Source organism: Trachemys scripta, chromosome 16 (assembly GCF_013100865.1).
Source record: "Trachemys scripta elegans isolate TJP31775 chromosome 16, CAS_Tse_1.0, whole genome shotgun sequence".
Taxonomy (NCBI): domain Eukaryota; kingdom Metazoa; phylum Chordata; order Testudines; family Emydidae; genus Trachemys; species Trachemys scripta.
In genome coordinates this window covers 29,952,308-29,967,306 of record NC_048313.1, presented here as the reverse complement: position 1 = coordinate 29,967,306, position 14,999 = coordinate 29,952,308, and the positions used below count along the sequence as shown (strand labels likewise).

General features: G+C 59.2%; 1 protein-coding gene across 1 annotated transcript; it reads right to left on the bottom strand.

Moving 5' to 3' along the window:
* Positions 1-7,622: 7,622 nt before the first annotated feature.
* Positions 7,623-13,611, bottom strand: LOC117888552 (trypsin-like). The gene is made up of 6 exons (XM_034792066.1): positions 13,593-13,611; positions 12,848-12,961; positions 11,247-11,400; positions 8,731-8,999; positions 8,337-8,473; positions 7,623-7,886 (listed from the first exon to the last, which is right to left on the bottom strand). The coding sequence occupies exons 2-6, from the start codon at positions 12,894-12,896 to the stop codon at positions 7,734-7,736; spliced, it is 762 nt and encodes a 253-aa protein (XP_034647957.1). The 5' UTR covers positions 12,897-12,961; positions 13,593-13,611; the 3' UTR covers positions 7,623-7,733.
* Positions 13,612-14,999: the final 1,388 nt, after the last annotated feature.

Genomic DNA, 14,999 nt, shown 5'->3' with positions numbered 1-14,999 from the left:
GAGTTCTGTTCCTAGCTCGGTGAGGGAGTGGGGTCTAGTGGTTAGAGCAGTAGGTCTGGGACTTACGATTCCTGGGATCTATCCCCCAGTCTGCCATGGACCCACATTGCCACCTCCCCTTTCTGTGCCTTTGTTTACGCTCCCGGCCTTTGTCTGCCCCAGGTAATTACACTATGAATTCTCCAGGGTGCGGAGCTCTCCCACGGGGCTCAGCACAACGGAGCCTTGGGGCATTGTTGCAATAGAAATAATAGTTTCTGCACAGCCGATGTTTTGTTGTGAAACCATCTGGGTTACACACATGCAGCACATGTGCCTCGTCCACCACACGGAGAGGACCTGGAAAGTGAAGTTACCTAACAGTACAGCTCTAGCTCGCATCTTCCCACAATGAGGTATTCAACCTTAACTCTGCCTCCACAAACTTAACTTTCCCCCTCAACCTTAACTCTGTCCCCTCAACCTTATGTCTACTCCCTCAACTTTAACTACTTTGCCTCAAAGGTAACACTGCCCCTTAACCTTAACTCCACCCCTTAAACCTTAATGCTGCCCACTCAATCTTCCCTTTACACACCCTTAACTCTGCCCCCCCCCATAGCATGGGGTGGTAGTGGGGCATGTACCAAGTGGGGTCCATAGCAGGGGAGAGGGTAGTAGGAGGACATACCAAGTGGGGTCCATGGCAGAGGGAGCAGTGGGGGATGTACCAAATGGAATCCATAGTGGAGGGGCACTGGGGGAAGTATCAAGTGGGGTCCATAGAGGGGATGGGTAATGGAGGACATACCAAATGGGGTTCATGGCAGAGGGGGGCAGTGAGGAATGTACCAAATGGGATCCTGTGACAAGTGAGGTTTTTCACCTTGTTATGTTGCATGTAAGTCCTTCTGTCCTGTACTAATACTGTGTGTGCCTCAGTTTCCCTGTGTGCTGCAGTTTCCCTTTGTGGTGGGAATTAGGTACATGACTTTTGCTGAGGCTCTCAGGGAAGGTGAGGCTGCCCAGCTGCCGGCAAGTAAGGTATGTCTGATGCCCTTCGTAACCTGAGTCAGAGGAGGGGGAGGCGACCAGGTGACACTTTGCTTGGGATGCAGGACAAAGACCAGAGGAGGAGAATGGGCGTGTTGGAGGCCAGGCAGCGGGGACCAGGGCAGTCTGCTGTGGGGGACTGGAAGAGGGGGAGTCCAGGGCGTCTGGCCTGGGTTCCCCCAAGATGGACTTGGCTGAAAGTCACTGATTTCTGTGCTAACAAGCTCTGTTCTACGCTATGTACCTGTCGACTAATAAACCTTCTGTGTTACATGCTGGCTGAGAGTCACGGCTGCCCACGGAGTTGGGGTGCAGGGCTCTTTGGCTTCCCCAGGGGTCCCGCCCAGGCGGACTCACTGTGGGAAGCACATGGTGAGAACAGGGATGCTGAATGCGCCAACGGTGTGCTCAGAGAGAGGCTCGACCCATCCTTCTTGGGGTCCAACACCATGGGAGAGGCTCAAGGGCTGGAGAACGGCTGAATCTCCCCTAAAGCCAGCATGACTTTGACCTCTCTCTCCAGGACTTAGGCAATTTTCCCTGTGACTCTGAATGGGGAACACCTGATGGGAGGGTTGGCTCCCGTCTCCACCCGGTGGACGGGCAGGTTAGTGAGCCCAGGCCGGTTGGAAAACAGCTGCTGGTCCGAACTAGCACCTCTTTGACCTCTGCCTGCTGGCAGGGCCTGCTCCTTGGAAGTGGCACCTTGGAAGGGGCGGCCAATCTTGGGGTGGCGGGGGGCGCTTGGGGTTTTTTGTTTTTTTGGTTCGGTGGGGCGGCGCTCGAGGTTGTTTGTTTGTTTTTGTTTCAGTGATGCGGCACTCGGGGGGGCAGGGGCTTCGGCGGTGCGGCGCTGGGGCGAGGGTTGGCGCAGCGCGGCACTTGGGGGTTTGGGCGGCCCGGCGCGTCGCTGGGGGGAGGGCGGGGGTTTCAGGAGCACAGCGTGGCACTCGGGGGGGAGGGGGGGCGGGGGTTTCAGCGGCGCAGCGCGTCGCTGCGGGGGGGGGCAGGGGTTTCGGCAGCGCGACGTGTTGCTCGGTGGGGGTGTTACGGCGTGGCGGCGCTCTTTTTTTTTGCCTGTTACTGCAAAAAAGTTAGAGCCGGCCCTGCCTGCTGGCCAGGGTTAGCTGTGCAGAGAGGGGGATTGGTTCCAGTGAGGGGCCGGCTCCTATCTCAGGGAAGAGATCTGCCAAGGGATCATCTCTCTGCTTCTCCCACAACCAGTATCAGCCTCTCCCTTTCACAGTACAGCTCCATCATGTTGACGTGGTGCACTCGGTGGCTGTGAGCCCAGTTAGACAGTTTCACCACGTAGTTCACCTCATTTACCTGCCTGATGACATTGAAGGGCCCGTCCCAGGCAGCTGGCAGCTTGTTCTTCCTCACGGGGATGAGAAGCATCACCTGGTCCCCGATGGCACAGGAGCACACACGTGCTGAGCGGTTGTACCAGACCTTCTGCTTCCCTTGGGCCCTGCTAGGTTTCCCCTGGCCAAGCCCATGAGCTCAGCGAGCTTTTCCTGGAAAGTCAGTATGTATTCCACCACCGATCCTCCATCAGGAGAGGCCTTCCCCTCCCATTCGTCCCTCACCAAGCCATGGGGTCCCCTCACTCTCCTCCCGTACAGCAACATGAATGGGGAAAACCCTGTGGATTCCTGGGGCACTTCCCTGTATGCGAACAGCAGGGTGGGGTAAATACTTGTCCCAGTCCGGCGGGTGCTGGTTCATAAAGGTTTTCAGCATCATCTTTAGAGTCCCATTGAACCTCTCCACCAGCCCGTTGGACTGAGGGGGATACGCCGAGGTCCAGGTGTGCTGGACACCACAATGGAGCAAGGTTAACATGAAGTTGAATCCCTGGTCTGTAAGGATCTGCTTGGGGAACTCCACTCTGCTGAAGATGGTCAGCAGTGCGTCTGCCAGTGTCTGCCTCGAGAGAGGACAGAGCCACTGCCTCAGGGTAGCGAGTAGCTAAATCTACCCCCACCAGAATGTATTTCTTCTCTGTCCCAGTTGGGCCTCACTATGTCCATGGCCACCTTCTGAAAAGGCTCCTCTATGACAAGCAGGGGACTGAAGGCTGCTTTACCCTTATCCTGGACCTTCCCCACCCTCTGGTAGGAGTCACAGGACCTGGATTACTGTTGGACGGAGTCAAAGACCCCAGGCCAGTAGAAGTTCTGCCTGATGAACTGGATTCCCTAGTGTCTCGAGAGCGGGACATTGCGGGCCAGGTACAGTAGCCTGCGTTGGTACTTCTGGGGGACCACCAGCTGTCTCCTGATCCCCCATGGGTCCACTTCCCCTGGGGGAGCCCATTCCCGGTACAGGAATCCCTTCTCCCACAGGAATCTTTCCCGGCAGCCTTCCCCCAGGGGCTTCGCGGCACTGGGGCCAGCAAGTTCCCTCAGCTTCTCTAAAGTGGGATCCTTCTACAGCTCGGCCTGGAATTCAGCAGCTGAAGAGGGGAGTGAAACCAGTTGCCTCTTGCTGCCTGCGGTCACAGCCCTCCAGACTGGATCACTGGGACTCGGTCTCTTTTGGTGGAGAGCTGAGAGCCACCATCTTGAGCTGGGCCACCCTCTGACCAGGCGTCTCTGTCACCCTTTTAGCTGCTTCCTCCGGTCCTGGGGCCTCTTCACCTCTGGACAAGGCAGCCCTGGTTGGCAGCTGACCCACCCTGGCTGCAGTTCCCCACACTCAGCTGGGGTCTCCGATCCCCCTGGGCTCAGTTTTGCCCCTGCTGTCCCAGTGGGGGTAGGCAGCGAGCCCGCTGCTTTGCTCACAGCATCAGAGCCAGCGTGAGCCACCTGCCCCGTGTGCAGGGGGGTGAGAAGTATCTCTCTGCCCCACTCAGCTCCAGGGCTCTGGTTACAGACAGGCAGGTATGCTGAGCCTAGCAGCTCCTCCTCCCTGCCAGCCAGGTCATTTGCATTTTCACTCATCACTTCAGTCTCAGACAATTGTTTCCCTGGATTCAAATTTGAATCCTTGGCCATTACGGGAGCAGGGCCTGGATCCTGTCCCAAAGAGACACAGTCATCCCCCAACAGGACGTCACAGCCGATACCTTGGAGAACCCCAACTACCAGCCAGCCCGACCCCTCCTGTGTCTGCACAGGGATCCAGGCCATAGGCAGGGGGAGGGGCTTCATCCCTGGGACCTTCACCCAGGTCACACAGCCCCTCAGCATCTGCAGTTGCACCACCCAGGGCCTGACAACAGTTCTCTCTGTCCCAGGGTCTCGCCACCCCAGGAATGTCTCCCCATTGACCACCTTCCGCTCCCACTGGGGGTCTGAGGGGCCTGAGCCCAGGAGAGTCCGCGCAGACATATATGCTGGGGCCAGGTGTGAGAGCCAGTCTGCCCCCCACCCATCTGGCTAAACAGCTCTATGGCCTTGGGACCCAGGAAGGGGGCTAGACACCAGAGCCTTTCTGTAGGGCCAGCCTGGTTCCAATTGCCAACCTCCCAAAGACTGCGAGACGGGCATCTTTACCTCACCCCTCCTTAACCTGGGGCAGCAATTTAGTGTCGAGGTTCCCTGCGGAATTGGCACCTTGGGGTCCATCCCCCCTCATCCCTGGACGGGTCCTTCTGCCTCTCAGCTCAGCCATCGCCAGTTCCTGCTGTTCTGCCTCATGCCTTCCCTTTTCTCTCATGGTCCTCTGACTCCTTCGATCTCAGCTCCAATTCCACCGATGAGGAACCCGGTGGAGACCCCTGCTGGTCGGGGACATGGGTCTCCGGGTCACCCAGCTGTTCCCAGCCTCCCTCACGGCCCCAGCTGGGTCTGGAACCGATGTGGGCCCTGGTGTTGCCTGGCTGCTCCCAGCCACTCTCACGGCCCCAGCTGGGTCAGGACCCGGTGTGGGCCCTGGGGCTGTTTGGATGCTCCCAGCCTCTCTCGGGGCCGCAGCTGGGTCAGGACCTGGCTCCTTAGAGCGATTCTTCTCTTCCAACTGAGCAATTAGCTGTGCCTTGGTGAGCTTTCCAATGCGCAGCCCTCTCTCTGCACAGCTCTACAAGGTCCTTCTTAAGGAGATGCTTATAGGCCATCTCCACGCTGTTCCCAAGTGGTCACGGACTCACAGCTCCCCATGATCCCTGGGAGGAACCCCTTCAGTGCGACAGCCCTTCTCGAGGGTCCACTCTCTCTCGGAGTTAAGCCGTAGGCTCCTCCACCTCCTGGAACTGCACCTCTCTGAGCCTTCAGCACGCCCACCTCTCACTAATCCCCCTTCGTTTTACTGCTTCCCAGTCACTTACTGCAGGATGCTCTGTCCACGGGATGCAGTTCATCCCACTACTGCCACCAGTTGTTACGGAGTCACAGGACCAATGCTCTGGAACTGCTCCATACGAAGTCAGTCAGGACTCTGGTTACTCGAAGGGATGAAGAATTTTGCCCTGGCATATATTCATGATATCTGTGTTTTTAGCCAGCTCTGGGAGAACCATGTTTCCCAGGTTAAACAAATGCTGGACCAGCTCCGGGATGCAGGACTGACTATAAAAGCTGAGAAGTGCAAGGTGGGGATGGCAGAGGTGTCATACCTGAGTGACTGGCCCGCTCCCCAGTGTAAGAAACAGGTCCAGGCCTTTATTGGGATGGCGGGGCACTACTGGAGGTTCGTGCCCCACTTTCGCTCCATAGCCGCCCCCATCACTGAGCTATGTAAGAAAGATAAGCCAGACAAGGTGGTCTGGACTGAACAGTGCCTAAGGGCTCGCTGTGCTCTGAAGGAGGCGCTGGTCAGGGATCCAGTGCTGGTAAACCCAGACTTTGACAAGCCCTTCATGGTGTTTACTGACGCCTCAGACACAGGGCTGGGCGCGGTGCTGATGCAGGTTAATGAGAAGGAGGAGAGACATCCCATCGTGTACCTGAGCAAGAAGCTGCTTCCCCGGGAGCTTCAGGATTATGACATGGAGGTGGTCCATGTGAAGGGGAGTGCCAACGTTATAGCAGATGCTTTGTCCCGGAAAGGGGGGCCGGAACTTCCCCAGGCCACTTTAGCCAGTGGCCCCGCTCAGTTCAGTCTCGGAGAGGGGAGACAGAGAGATGTGACACAGTGGGGTTTTATTCACCTTGTTATGTTGCATGTAAGTGTTACTGTCCTATACCAATACCGTGTGTGCCTCAGTTTCCCTGTGTGTTGCACCAATGCCTAGGTGGTGGGAATTGGGTGTGTGACTTTTGCTGTGGCCCTCAGGGCAAGGGGCACGTACCAAGTGGGGTCCATAGCGGAGGGGGGCAGTGGGGGATGTAGCATATGGGGTCAATAGCAGGGTGGGGAATAGTGGGGCATGTACCAAGTGAGGCCCATAGAGGGGGAGGGTAGTGAGGGGACATACCAAGTGGGGTCCATGGCAGAGGGAGGCAGTGGGGGCATGTACCAAGTGGGGGCCATAGTGGAGGAGGGCAATCAAGAACTGTTCAATAATTGGGGGGGAGGCATCTTCTGTGCCTAGCTGAGGAGGCAGGAGTTGCTGGGCAGAGGCTCATGGGAAGGATTCTAGTGGGGTGAGGGCACGTAGAGGCCAGAATTTTAGCATCTGGTACTTCACAGCCCCACGTGGTCCCAAACCCAGCGAGAAACGCCGCCGGCTGGGGGGCGAGGGAGGGTCCAACGCACACGATGGATATCAGATCCCGGTGGTTGGGCGCGTGACATTCCCCTCCTGGCCCAACCGAGAGCCCAACCTGTTGGAAAACGAAAGGCCAAGACCCAGTGCGCCCAGGCGGGCGATGCAAAGGGCCTGGAGCATAGCCCTGCAGGGCATTTCACCCCTGTGACAAACTGGGACTGTTCTTACTGTGGTCTGTGAATGCTGACAGGGGAGTGTGGCTAGGATAGTCTGCATTGGGGGATGGGAGACTGACCGATGGAGAATACCTGAGCATGTAACGTGAGAACCCAGGAAGGGGTTAGAGGTCAGGTGACACCTTTGCCCGGGAAACTGAACAAAGGCTGTGGGAGGGGTCGCTGAAGGCAGAGTTTCAGGAGCTGGCTGGTGGAATGGCTGGGAGGCAGACGGGGCTCTGACCTCCCAAGGGGGCTGGGGCACCCTGGGACCCCAAGATGGACCTAACTGAGGGGGTCCTGTTGTCTGTGCCTGCAAGACCTGTCTTGGACTGTATTCCTGTCATCCAAATAAACCTTCTGCTTTACTGGCTGGCTGAGAGTCATGGTGAATCGCAGGAAGCCGGGGGTGCAGGACCCTGAGTCCCCCATACTCCATGACAACCCCGGAAGCCCTCCCACTTGTGGGGGTCAAACAGGGGCCGGGCCCCCGTTTTAAGCAATGTTTTGAAGGTGGCCCTCTGACTGTGGGGATGGGGCCGGATCGGAACCGTCACCTCCTAGAGGGAAAAGGCCCCAGGTCCCATTCCCCACCCCATGAGCCAGCCAGGCAGCCAGCCCCAGTCCCTAGGGCTGGATCAGAGCCGGCGCCCCCTAGAGGGAAAAGGCCCCGTGCCCCATTCCCCGCCCCCCTGAGCCAGCCAGTCCCTGCCTGGGGCCAGAGACTATAAACGCTGCCCTATTCAAGCGGGCTTTGCAGAGCAGCCAGGCAGGAGAAGTGAGTTCCAGATGATTTATTGCGTCTCGGTCGCTCCTGAACCCGGCTCCAGGCTGGGGTCGGTAATTACCCCCTTTGCCCCACCTGGCCCCAGTCCCAGCCCCCGGGGCCATCACTTCCCCGCGATGGTCTCCTGGATCCAGGCTAGGTATTTGCAGATGTTGGTGTAGACCCCAGGCTTGTTGGGCTGGGCGCAGGGGTGATCTCCCCAGGAAACCAGGCCCTGCAGCTTCCCGTTACAGACCAGAGGCCCGCCGGAGTCACCCTGCGGAGATGTCACAGAAAAGTCACAGGTCAGCCACAGTATGCGGGGCCACAGAGACAGCCAGGCCACACCACGGAGACCCAGCCAGGCCACGCAGAGCCACGGAGATGCAGCCACACCACGCTATGGAGATGTAGCCATGCCACGCCATGTAGAGCCACAGAGACGCAGCCACGCCATGGAGAGCCAGGAGATGCAGTCAAAGCGTGCCACGCGGCACTGTGGAAAGGCAGCCACGCCCCACGGGGCCATGGAGCAGCAGCTGCCCCACGCAGAGCCACGGAGATGCAGCCACACCATGCTATGGAGACAGCCCCACCGTGCCATGCAGAGCCACAGAGACACAGCCACATGGAGCCACGGCACACCATGGAACCACTGCCATGCCAGTGTCCCCAAACCTCATTCTCCATCTGCCCATGGGCTGGTCCCAGGAGAAGCCCCCCTCACCTGGCAGGAGTCTTTGCCCCCCTCCAGCACCCCAGCACAGAGCATGTTCTCAGTCACTTTCTCAGGGTACGCATCCTGGCAGATGGTATTGGAGAGAATATCGACGTCCAAGCACTGGGGAACATCAGGGTACGTCTCTGGAAGGGAAGGGGTGACAGTTTCCCACGAGGGCTGGCCAAGGCCGTGGGGGAGGGAGGGTAGCATGCCCCTCAATCCCGACCCACAGCCCCCTGCTATCCCAGCCCTGCCACCCCCCAGCTCTGCTGGTGCCCCTCACTCCCAAGCCGCAGCCCCTGCTAGCCCAGCCCTGGGCTCCCCCCACCCAGCTCTGCCAGTGCCCCTCCCTCCTGACCCACAGCCCCTGCTATCCCACAGCAGGACTGGGGTCTGCTACCATCGGGGCTGGTGGTGGTGCCCCATCCCATCACAGTGCAGTGGGTCCCTTCTGGGGGGCAGACGTCAGTCAGTGCCAGGGGCTGCACATAGTCAGTGTAGACGGCCGGGGGTGACAGGCGGAGCAGCATGATGTCATTCTCGTAGTCCCGGTTGCCGGCGCTGGGGGCGCGGAATCCGGGGTGGGGGATGATTTCCTGGGCGGCGGCGAACTGCTCGTTCCCCGAGCTCGTTCCACGGCTGTGCTCCCCTAGGCGCACCTGGATGTGACTAAGGACAGAGGACAGAGAGTCCCGGGCTGCCGGCCAGGCCCAGCCCAAGCACCTCTCAGGCCTCAGAGTCCTCCCCAGCCCCCCAGCCTTCCAACCCCCAGGCTCCCCAGCCCCCCAACACCCAGCCCCTGCAAACCCCAGGCCCCGCAGCCCCCACAACCCCCAAACCCCAGAGTCCTCCCCAGCCCCCACAACACCCGGCCCCCACAGTCCCCAGAGTCCTCCCCAGCCCCTGCAACCCCCAGGTTCCCCAGCCCCCCAACACCCAGTCCCCAGAGTCCTCCCCAGCCCCCACAACACCCAGCTCCCCCAGCCCACCCAGGCCCCACAGCTCCCCCAGGCCCTAGGGTGACCAGGTGTCCGGTTTTCGACTGGAACCCCCAGTCGAAAAGGGACCCTGGTGGCTCTGGTCAACACCGCGGACTGGGCCGTTAAAAGTCCGGTCAGCGGTGCTGCGGGGCTAAGGCAGGCTAGTCCCTGCCTGTCCTGGCTCCGCGCTGCTCGCCGGAAGCTGCCAGCAGGTCCAGCTCCTAGGCAGAGAGGCCACGGGGCTCCGCACGCTACTCCCACCCCAAGCACCGGCTCCACACTCCCATTGGTTGCAGTTCCCAGCCAATGGGAGCTGGGAGGGCGGTGCCTGCGGACGAGAGCCGCCCGCCGTGTCTCCACCTACGAGTTGGACCTGCTGGCAGCTGCTGAGGCCCCCCCAAACCCAGAGCCCCCTCCTGCACTCCAAAACCCTCATCCCTGGCCCCACCCCAGAGCCTGCACCCCCAGACAGAGCCCTCGCCCCCTCCCACACCCCAACCTCCTGCCCCAGCCCAGTGAAAGTGAGTGAGGGTGGGGGAGAGCGAGCCACCGAGGGAGGGGGCTTGTAGTGAGCGCAGGGCAGGGCCTCAGGGAAGGGGCGGGGCTAGGATGTTTGGTTTTGTGCGATTAGAAAGTTGGCAACCCAACCAGGTCCCCCAGCCCCTCCCAGCCCCCCAAAACCCCCATGCCTCAGAGTCCACCCCAGCCCCTGCAACAACGAGGCCCACAGCCCCCCCAGACCTCACAGCCCCCCCAGGCCCCACAGCCCCACAGCCCCCCCAGGCTCCCCTCAGACCCTGCAGCCCCCGGAACTCTGCAGACCCTGCAGCCAACCCCACAGCTCCCGAGACCCTGAAGCTCCCTCAGGCCTTACAGCTCCCCAAACCCTGCAGCTTCTCTCCAGCTCTGACTTAGCCCCCCCACTGACCCCACTGATCCCCCTGGCTCCAAAACTCCCCCACCTACCTCCCTAGCAACCTAACTTCCGACTGACCCACGTACCAACCTCCCGCCCTCCCTAACAACCTACCTTCCCACTGACCCACATACCAACCTACTTCCCTACCCAACAACCTCCCTACCCTCTTACCTTCCTACCAAACTTACCTTCCGACTGACCCACCTACCAACCTGTCTACCTACCCACCAACCTCCCTACCCACCTATCTCCCTACCCTCTTACCTCCCTACCAAGCTATCTTCCAACTGACCCACCTACGTGCCCACTTACCATCTATCTATCTATCTATCTATCTATCTATCTATCTATCTATCTATCTATCTATCTATCTATCTCCATACACCCCCTCTATCTATCTATCCCCATACACCCCTATCTATCTATCTATCTATCTATCTATCTATCTATCCCTGTACACACCTGAAAAATCTATGTATCATCTCTCCATCCCCATACATACTGTGTATGGGGCTGGTAGAGGGATGATGGGTGGGTAGGGGGCTGGCTGTGTAGGGGCTGGTAGATGGATGATGGGTGTCTATGGGGCTGGCTGTGTACGGGGCTGGCAGAGGGATGCNGCTGGGTGTCTATCGGGCTGGCTGTGTAGGGGTGGCAGAGGGGTGAAGGGTGTCTATGGGGCTGGCTGTGTAGGGGTGGCAGAGGGATGCTGGGTGTCTATGGGGCTGGCTGTGTAGGGGCTGGCAGAGGGATGCTGGGTGTCTATGGGGCTGGCTGTGTATGGGGCCGGGTAGCCAGCTCTCCTGCGTCCGTTGGGTTGTTACTGTAGCCCCAGGAGCACTGTTCTGAGCCGTGGGTTCAATCCCAGCTGAAAAGTGCATAGAGAATTGATGGGTACATTGGGGTGTCCTGAGCTGAGCCTCTGCGCAGAGCAGTTCCCCCAACCTGCCCACCCAGGCTCCGCTCCCTTGGCCCCGCCTCCTTCCCCCAGCCCCACCCCTCTGTCTTGACCCCCACCTCAGCTTGCAGTGGGCGGCAGTGAGCACCCAGTCCTGGTTCAGTAGGATGCCGGAGCAGTAGTGTTGGTCAAAGTAGTAGAGGAGAACCAGCCAGGGGTGCCCCAACTCTCGGCACTCGGTACCCCCAATGATCCGATCTTCTCGGGGGGAGGCTGCAGGGTGGGAGAGGCAGAGATCAGTGGGGGGTGGGGATGGCAACGGAGCTACGGCCCATTGACCCCAGCTGGGATCTGGTCCCATTGACTCCAATGGAGCTATGGCCCATTGACCCCCTGCTGGGATCTCGCCCCATTGACTCTAATGGAACTGCAACCCATTGATCCCCTGCTGGGATCTGGCCCCATTGATTCCAATGGAGCTACGGCCCATTGACCCCCTGCTGGGATCTGGTCCCATTGACTCCAATGGAACTACGGCCCATTGACCCCCACTGGGATCTGGCCCCATTGTCTACAGTGGAGCTACGGCCCATTGACCCCCGCTGGGATCTGGCCCCATTGACTCCATTGACTCCCTGGCTACAGCCGATTCACGTTACACAAAAGAGCTACTCATGTACGCACTCAAAAGCAAGCACATACACACTGTGTGGCACACACAAACACAATGTGGACAGAGTGCACTGTCCCTCCCCCCACCCCCACCAGATCTACTCACCTCGGTGGGAATACACAGGCACAGGGGATCACACACACACACACACACTCAACCACCCATAGAGCAATGACACATACCTACATGGAAACACCCATACACACGGGTACGAACACACATACAGCACCGCACACCGGTTAGCACACAGTCGGATGCAGGCCCCCTGCTCCTATGAATGTGCTCATATAAATCCACACAGACATATGCAGCCCCTCCAGCAGTACACACACACAGGAGAGCTGGCACATTCCCCCTACACCTGCTCCTCACTACACACACCTCTGTAAACACACAGCCGCGCTTACACACACGGATTGAAAACACACAGTTACACGTTTATTCAAACACATAAACACACAGCATTACCCACACCTATGCAACACACACTATATAAACACAACCACCCACCCTTTACAGAGAAAGGACACACGCACCTTGCACAGCTCACCCATCCACACACAAACATGCACACACAGACCGGCATGACACACCAATATGCACGCTCATAAGTGCACACACAACACTCGCACAACTCTGCACACACACACATGTACTCACACACACACATACATGTGTACACACACGTACTCACACGTACACACACAAAAGCAACAAGGAGTCCGGTGGCAGCTTAAGTGAGGTTTTTTACCCACGAAAGCTTATTCCCCAATAAATCTGTTAGTCTGTAAGGTGCCACCGGACTCCTTGTTGTTTTTGTGGATACAGACTAACACAGCTACCCCCTGATACTGTACACACACTCACACTCACACAGACATGCGTACACACACGTACTCACACCTACATACCCACACTCACACGCACACAGACATGCGTACACACACGTACTCACACCTACATACCCACACTCACACGCACACAGACGTGTACACACATGTGCTCACACCTACAGACCCACACTCACACGCACACCCAGCCCCTCACCTGCAGGCAGCAGCAGAAGCAGCAGCAGCGCGAAGCCGGCCCGCTCCATGGCGTTCAGGGCAGCAGATGGTCCGGCTTGGACTTTCCCATGCGCTTTACGCCTGGGGCTGGGGGCTGGTGGTCAATGATTAATGGGTCATGAGGAAACAGCCGCCTTCCCCGGCCACCCACGATGCCCCGGCTTGTTTGGACACTGCAAAGGTCACGCGGCAGGTGGCAAATTCTCACCCCCCTCTCCAGCCCTCCCGCTGGGCATCCCTCGGAGGAAGTGCGCAGCCTCCGCTCTGAAGCTCACCTGGGCGGCACATGCTCAGCCCATCCTCCCAACCTGCTCTTGAGCCAGCCAGGCCCCCACTCTGGGGCCGGATCAGAGCCGGTGCCCCCTGGAGGGGAAAGGCCCCGGGTCCCATTCCCGCCCTCCCGAGCCAGCCAGTCCCCCATCCTGGGGCCGGATCAGAGCTGGTGTCCCCTGGAGGGGAAAGGCCCCGGGTCCTATTCCCGCCCCCACTGAGCCAGCCAGTCCCCCACCCTGGGGCTGGATCAGAGCCGGTGCCCCCTGGAGGGGAAAGGCCCCGGGTCCTATTCCCGCCCCCCTGAGCCAGCCAGGCCCCTATCCTGGGGCCGGATCAGAGCCTGGCGCCCCCTAGAGGGGAAAGGCCCCATGTCCCATTCCGCCTCCCTGAGCCAGCCAGTCCCCTGCCCAGAAGCTGGATCGGAGCCGGGGCCCCCAGCACTGTGTACTTACGAAGCAGCACCCGGTTCTCAGAAGCCACGTCACTGCACAGCTATTCCGGAGCAGCTGTTCCCAGGGCTCCTTTGTCAACACGGCCAAGGTCCTTCGCATTCCTCCTGCCTGGCACGGGGAGCCCCATCCCAGGCACCACAGGAGAGGCAGCCCAATCCCTCCTCCAGGCCTCTCCACGGCTTGGCAGGGGATGGCACAGGGTGGGGAACTGTGTCTCTGGGCTCTGCCATGTCTCCCCCATTCCATGGAGCCATATATTGGGTTGGGGGGGAACCAGGACTCCTGGATTCTCTCCCCAATTCTGGGAGGGGAGTGGGGTCTAGTGGTTGGAGTAGTGGGGGCTGGGAGTCAGGACTCCTGGGTTCTATCCTGGGTTCCGGCCTTCTGGGTGAGCTTTGGCAAGTCATTTCTGCCTCTCCTTGCCTCAGTTTCCCCATCAGTCACATCCCATTCTTTCCTAAAGCGCTCTGAGCTTTGCAGAGGGCCAGCGCTATATAAGCCCTGGGTATTATTACTGTAACGCTACTTCAGTGAGCTGGAGCCCGGCCTACCGGGCTCTAGACCTCGACAGATTCCACCCAGGGACATGGCGCCCCTAAGCCTACAGAGGGCAGGGACAGAACCTAGGAAATCACACTGGAAGGATGGTTCAGTGGTTAGAGCGCTTCTCTGGTGCTCGATTTCCAGCTCTGCCCCCGAGGGATAGTGGACAAGTGTCTGAGCCTCCATTGCCTAGCTGTGAAATGGGCGTGGATTGAGGTACCGCTGTAATAGGAGCTCAGTAGGTACCTCAGAGAGACGGCCTGCGTGAGGGATTGAACCTGCGGCCTCTCGATCGAAGGCCATGAATAAGGCTGCGATTTAGTCACTTTCAGCGACCTCCGTGACCTCAGCCAGCGGCAGTCGGGAGCCCTGGTGGCCCTTGGAGCTCCAAACTGTCACAGGCGGCAGGGGTACCCTGCAGTTCCCGGCTGCCACGGGCAGTGGGGGGACCCCTGGAGCTCCAACACCCAACCCGTGGGGGGGTCTCCGGAGCTCCTAGCTGCGGTGCCGCTACCCCAAGGCAGGCGGTGTGGGGACCCACAGATCCCCATTTTGTCACAGATATATTTCGTAAAATATTTGTCACAGGCGTCTGTGAATATTTCTTTAGTGCCTGTGACCTGGCCGTGACTTTTACGAAAAATATCCGTGACAAAATCTTAGCTGTAACCAGGAGCCTGCGTTTGCTAGTGAAGTGTCTACTGCTGCATGTCTCCCAGATGCCACTAGGGGGAGACAGAGTGCCATGGTGCGTCCCAGACCAGGGCTCTAACCCACTGATACCATGCAGAGGTGGGGATAGAACCCAGGAGTCCTGCCTCCCAGCCCTCACCCCCACTCTAATCTGGAGCCCAGGTTAACCAC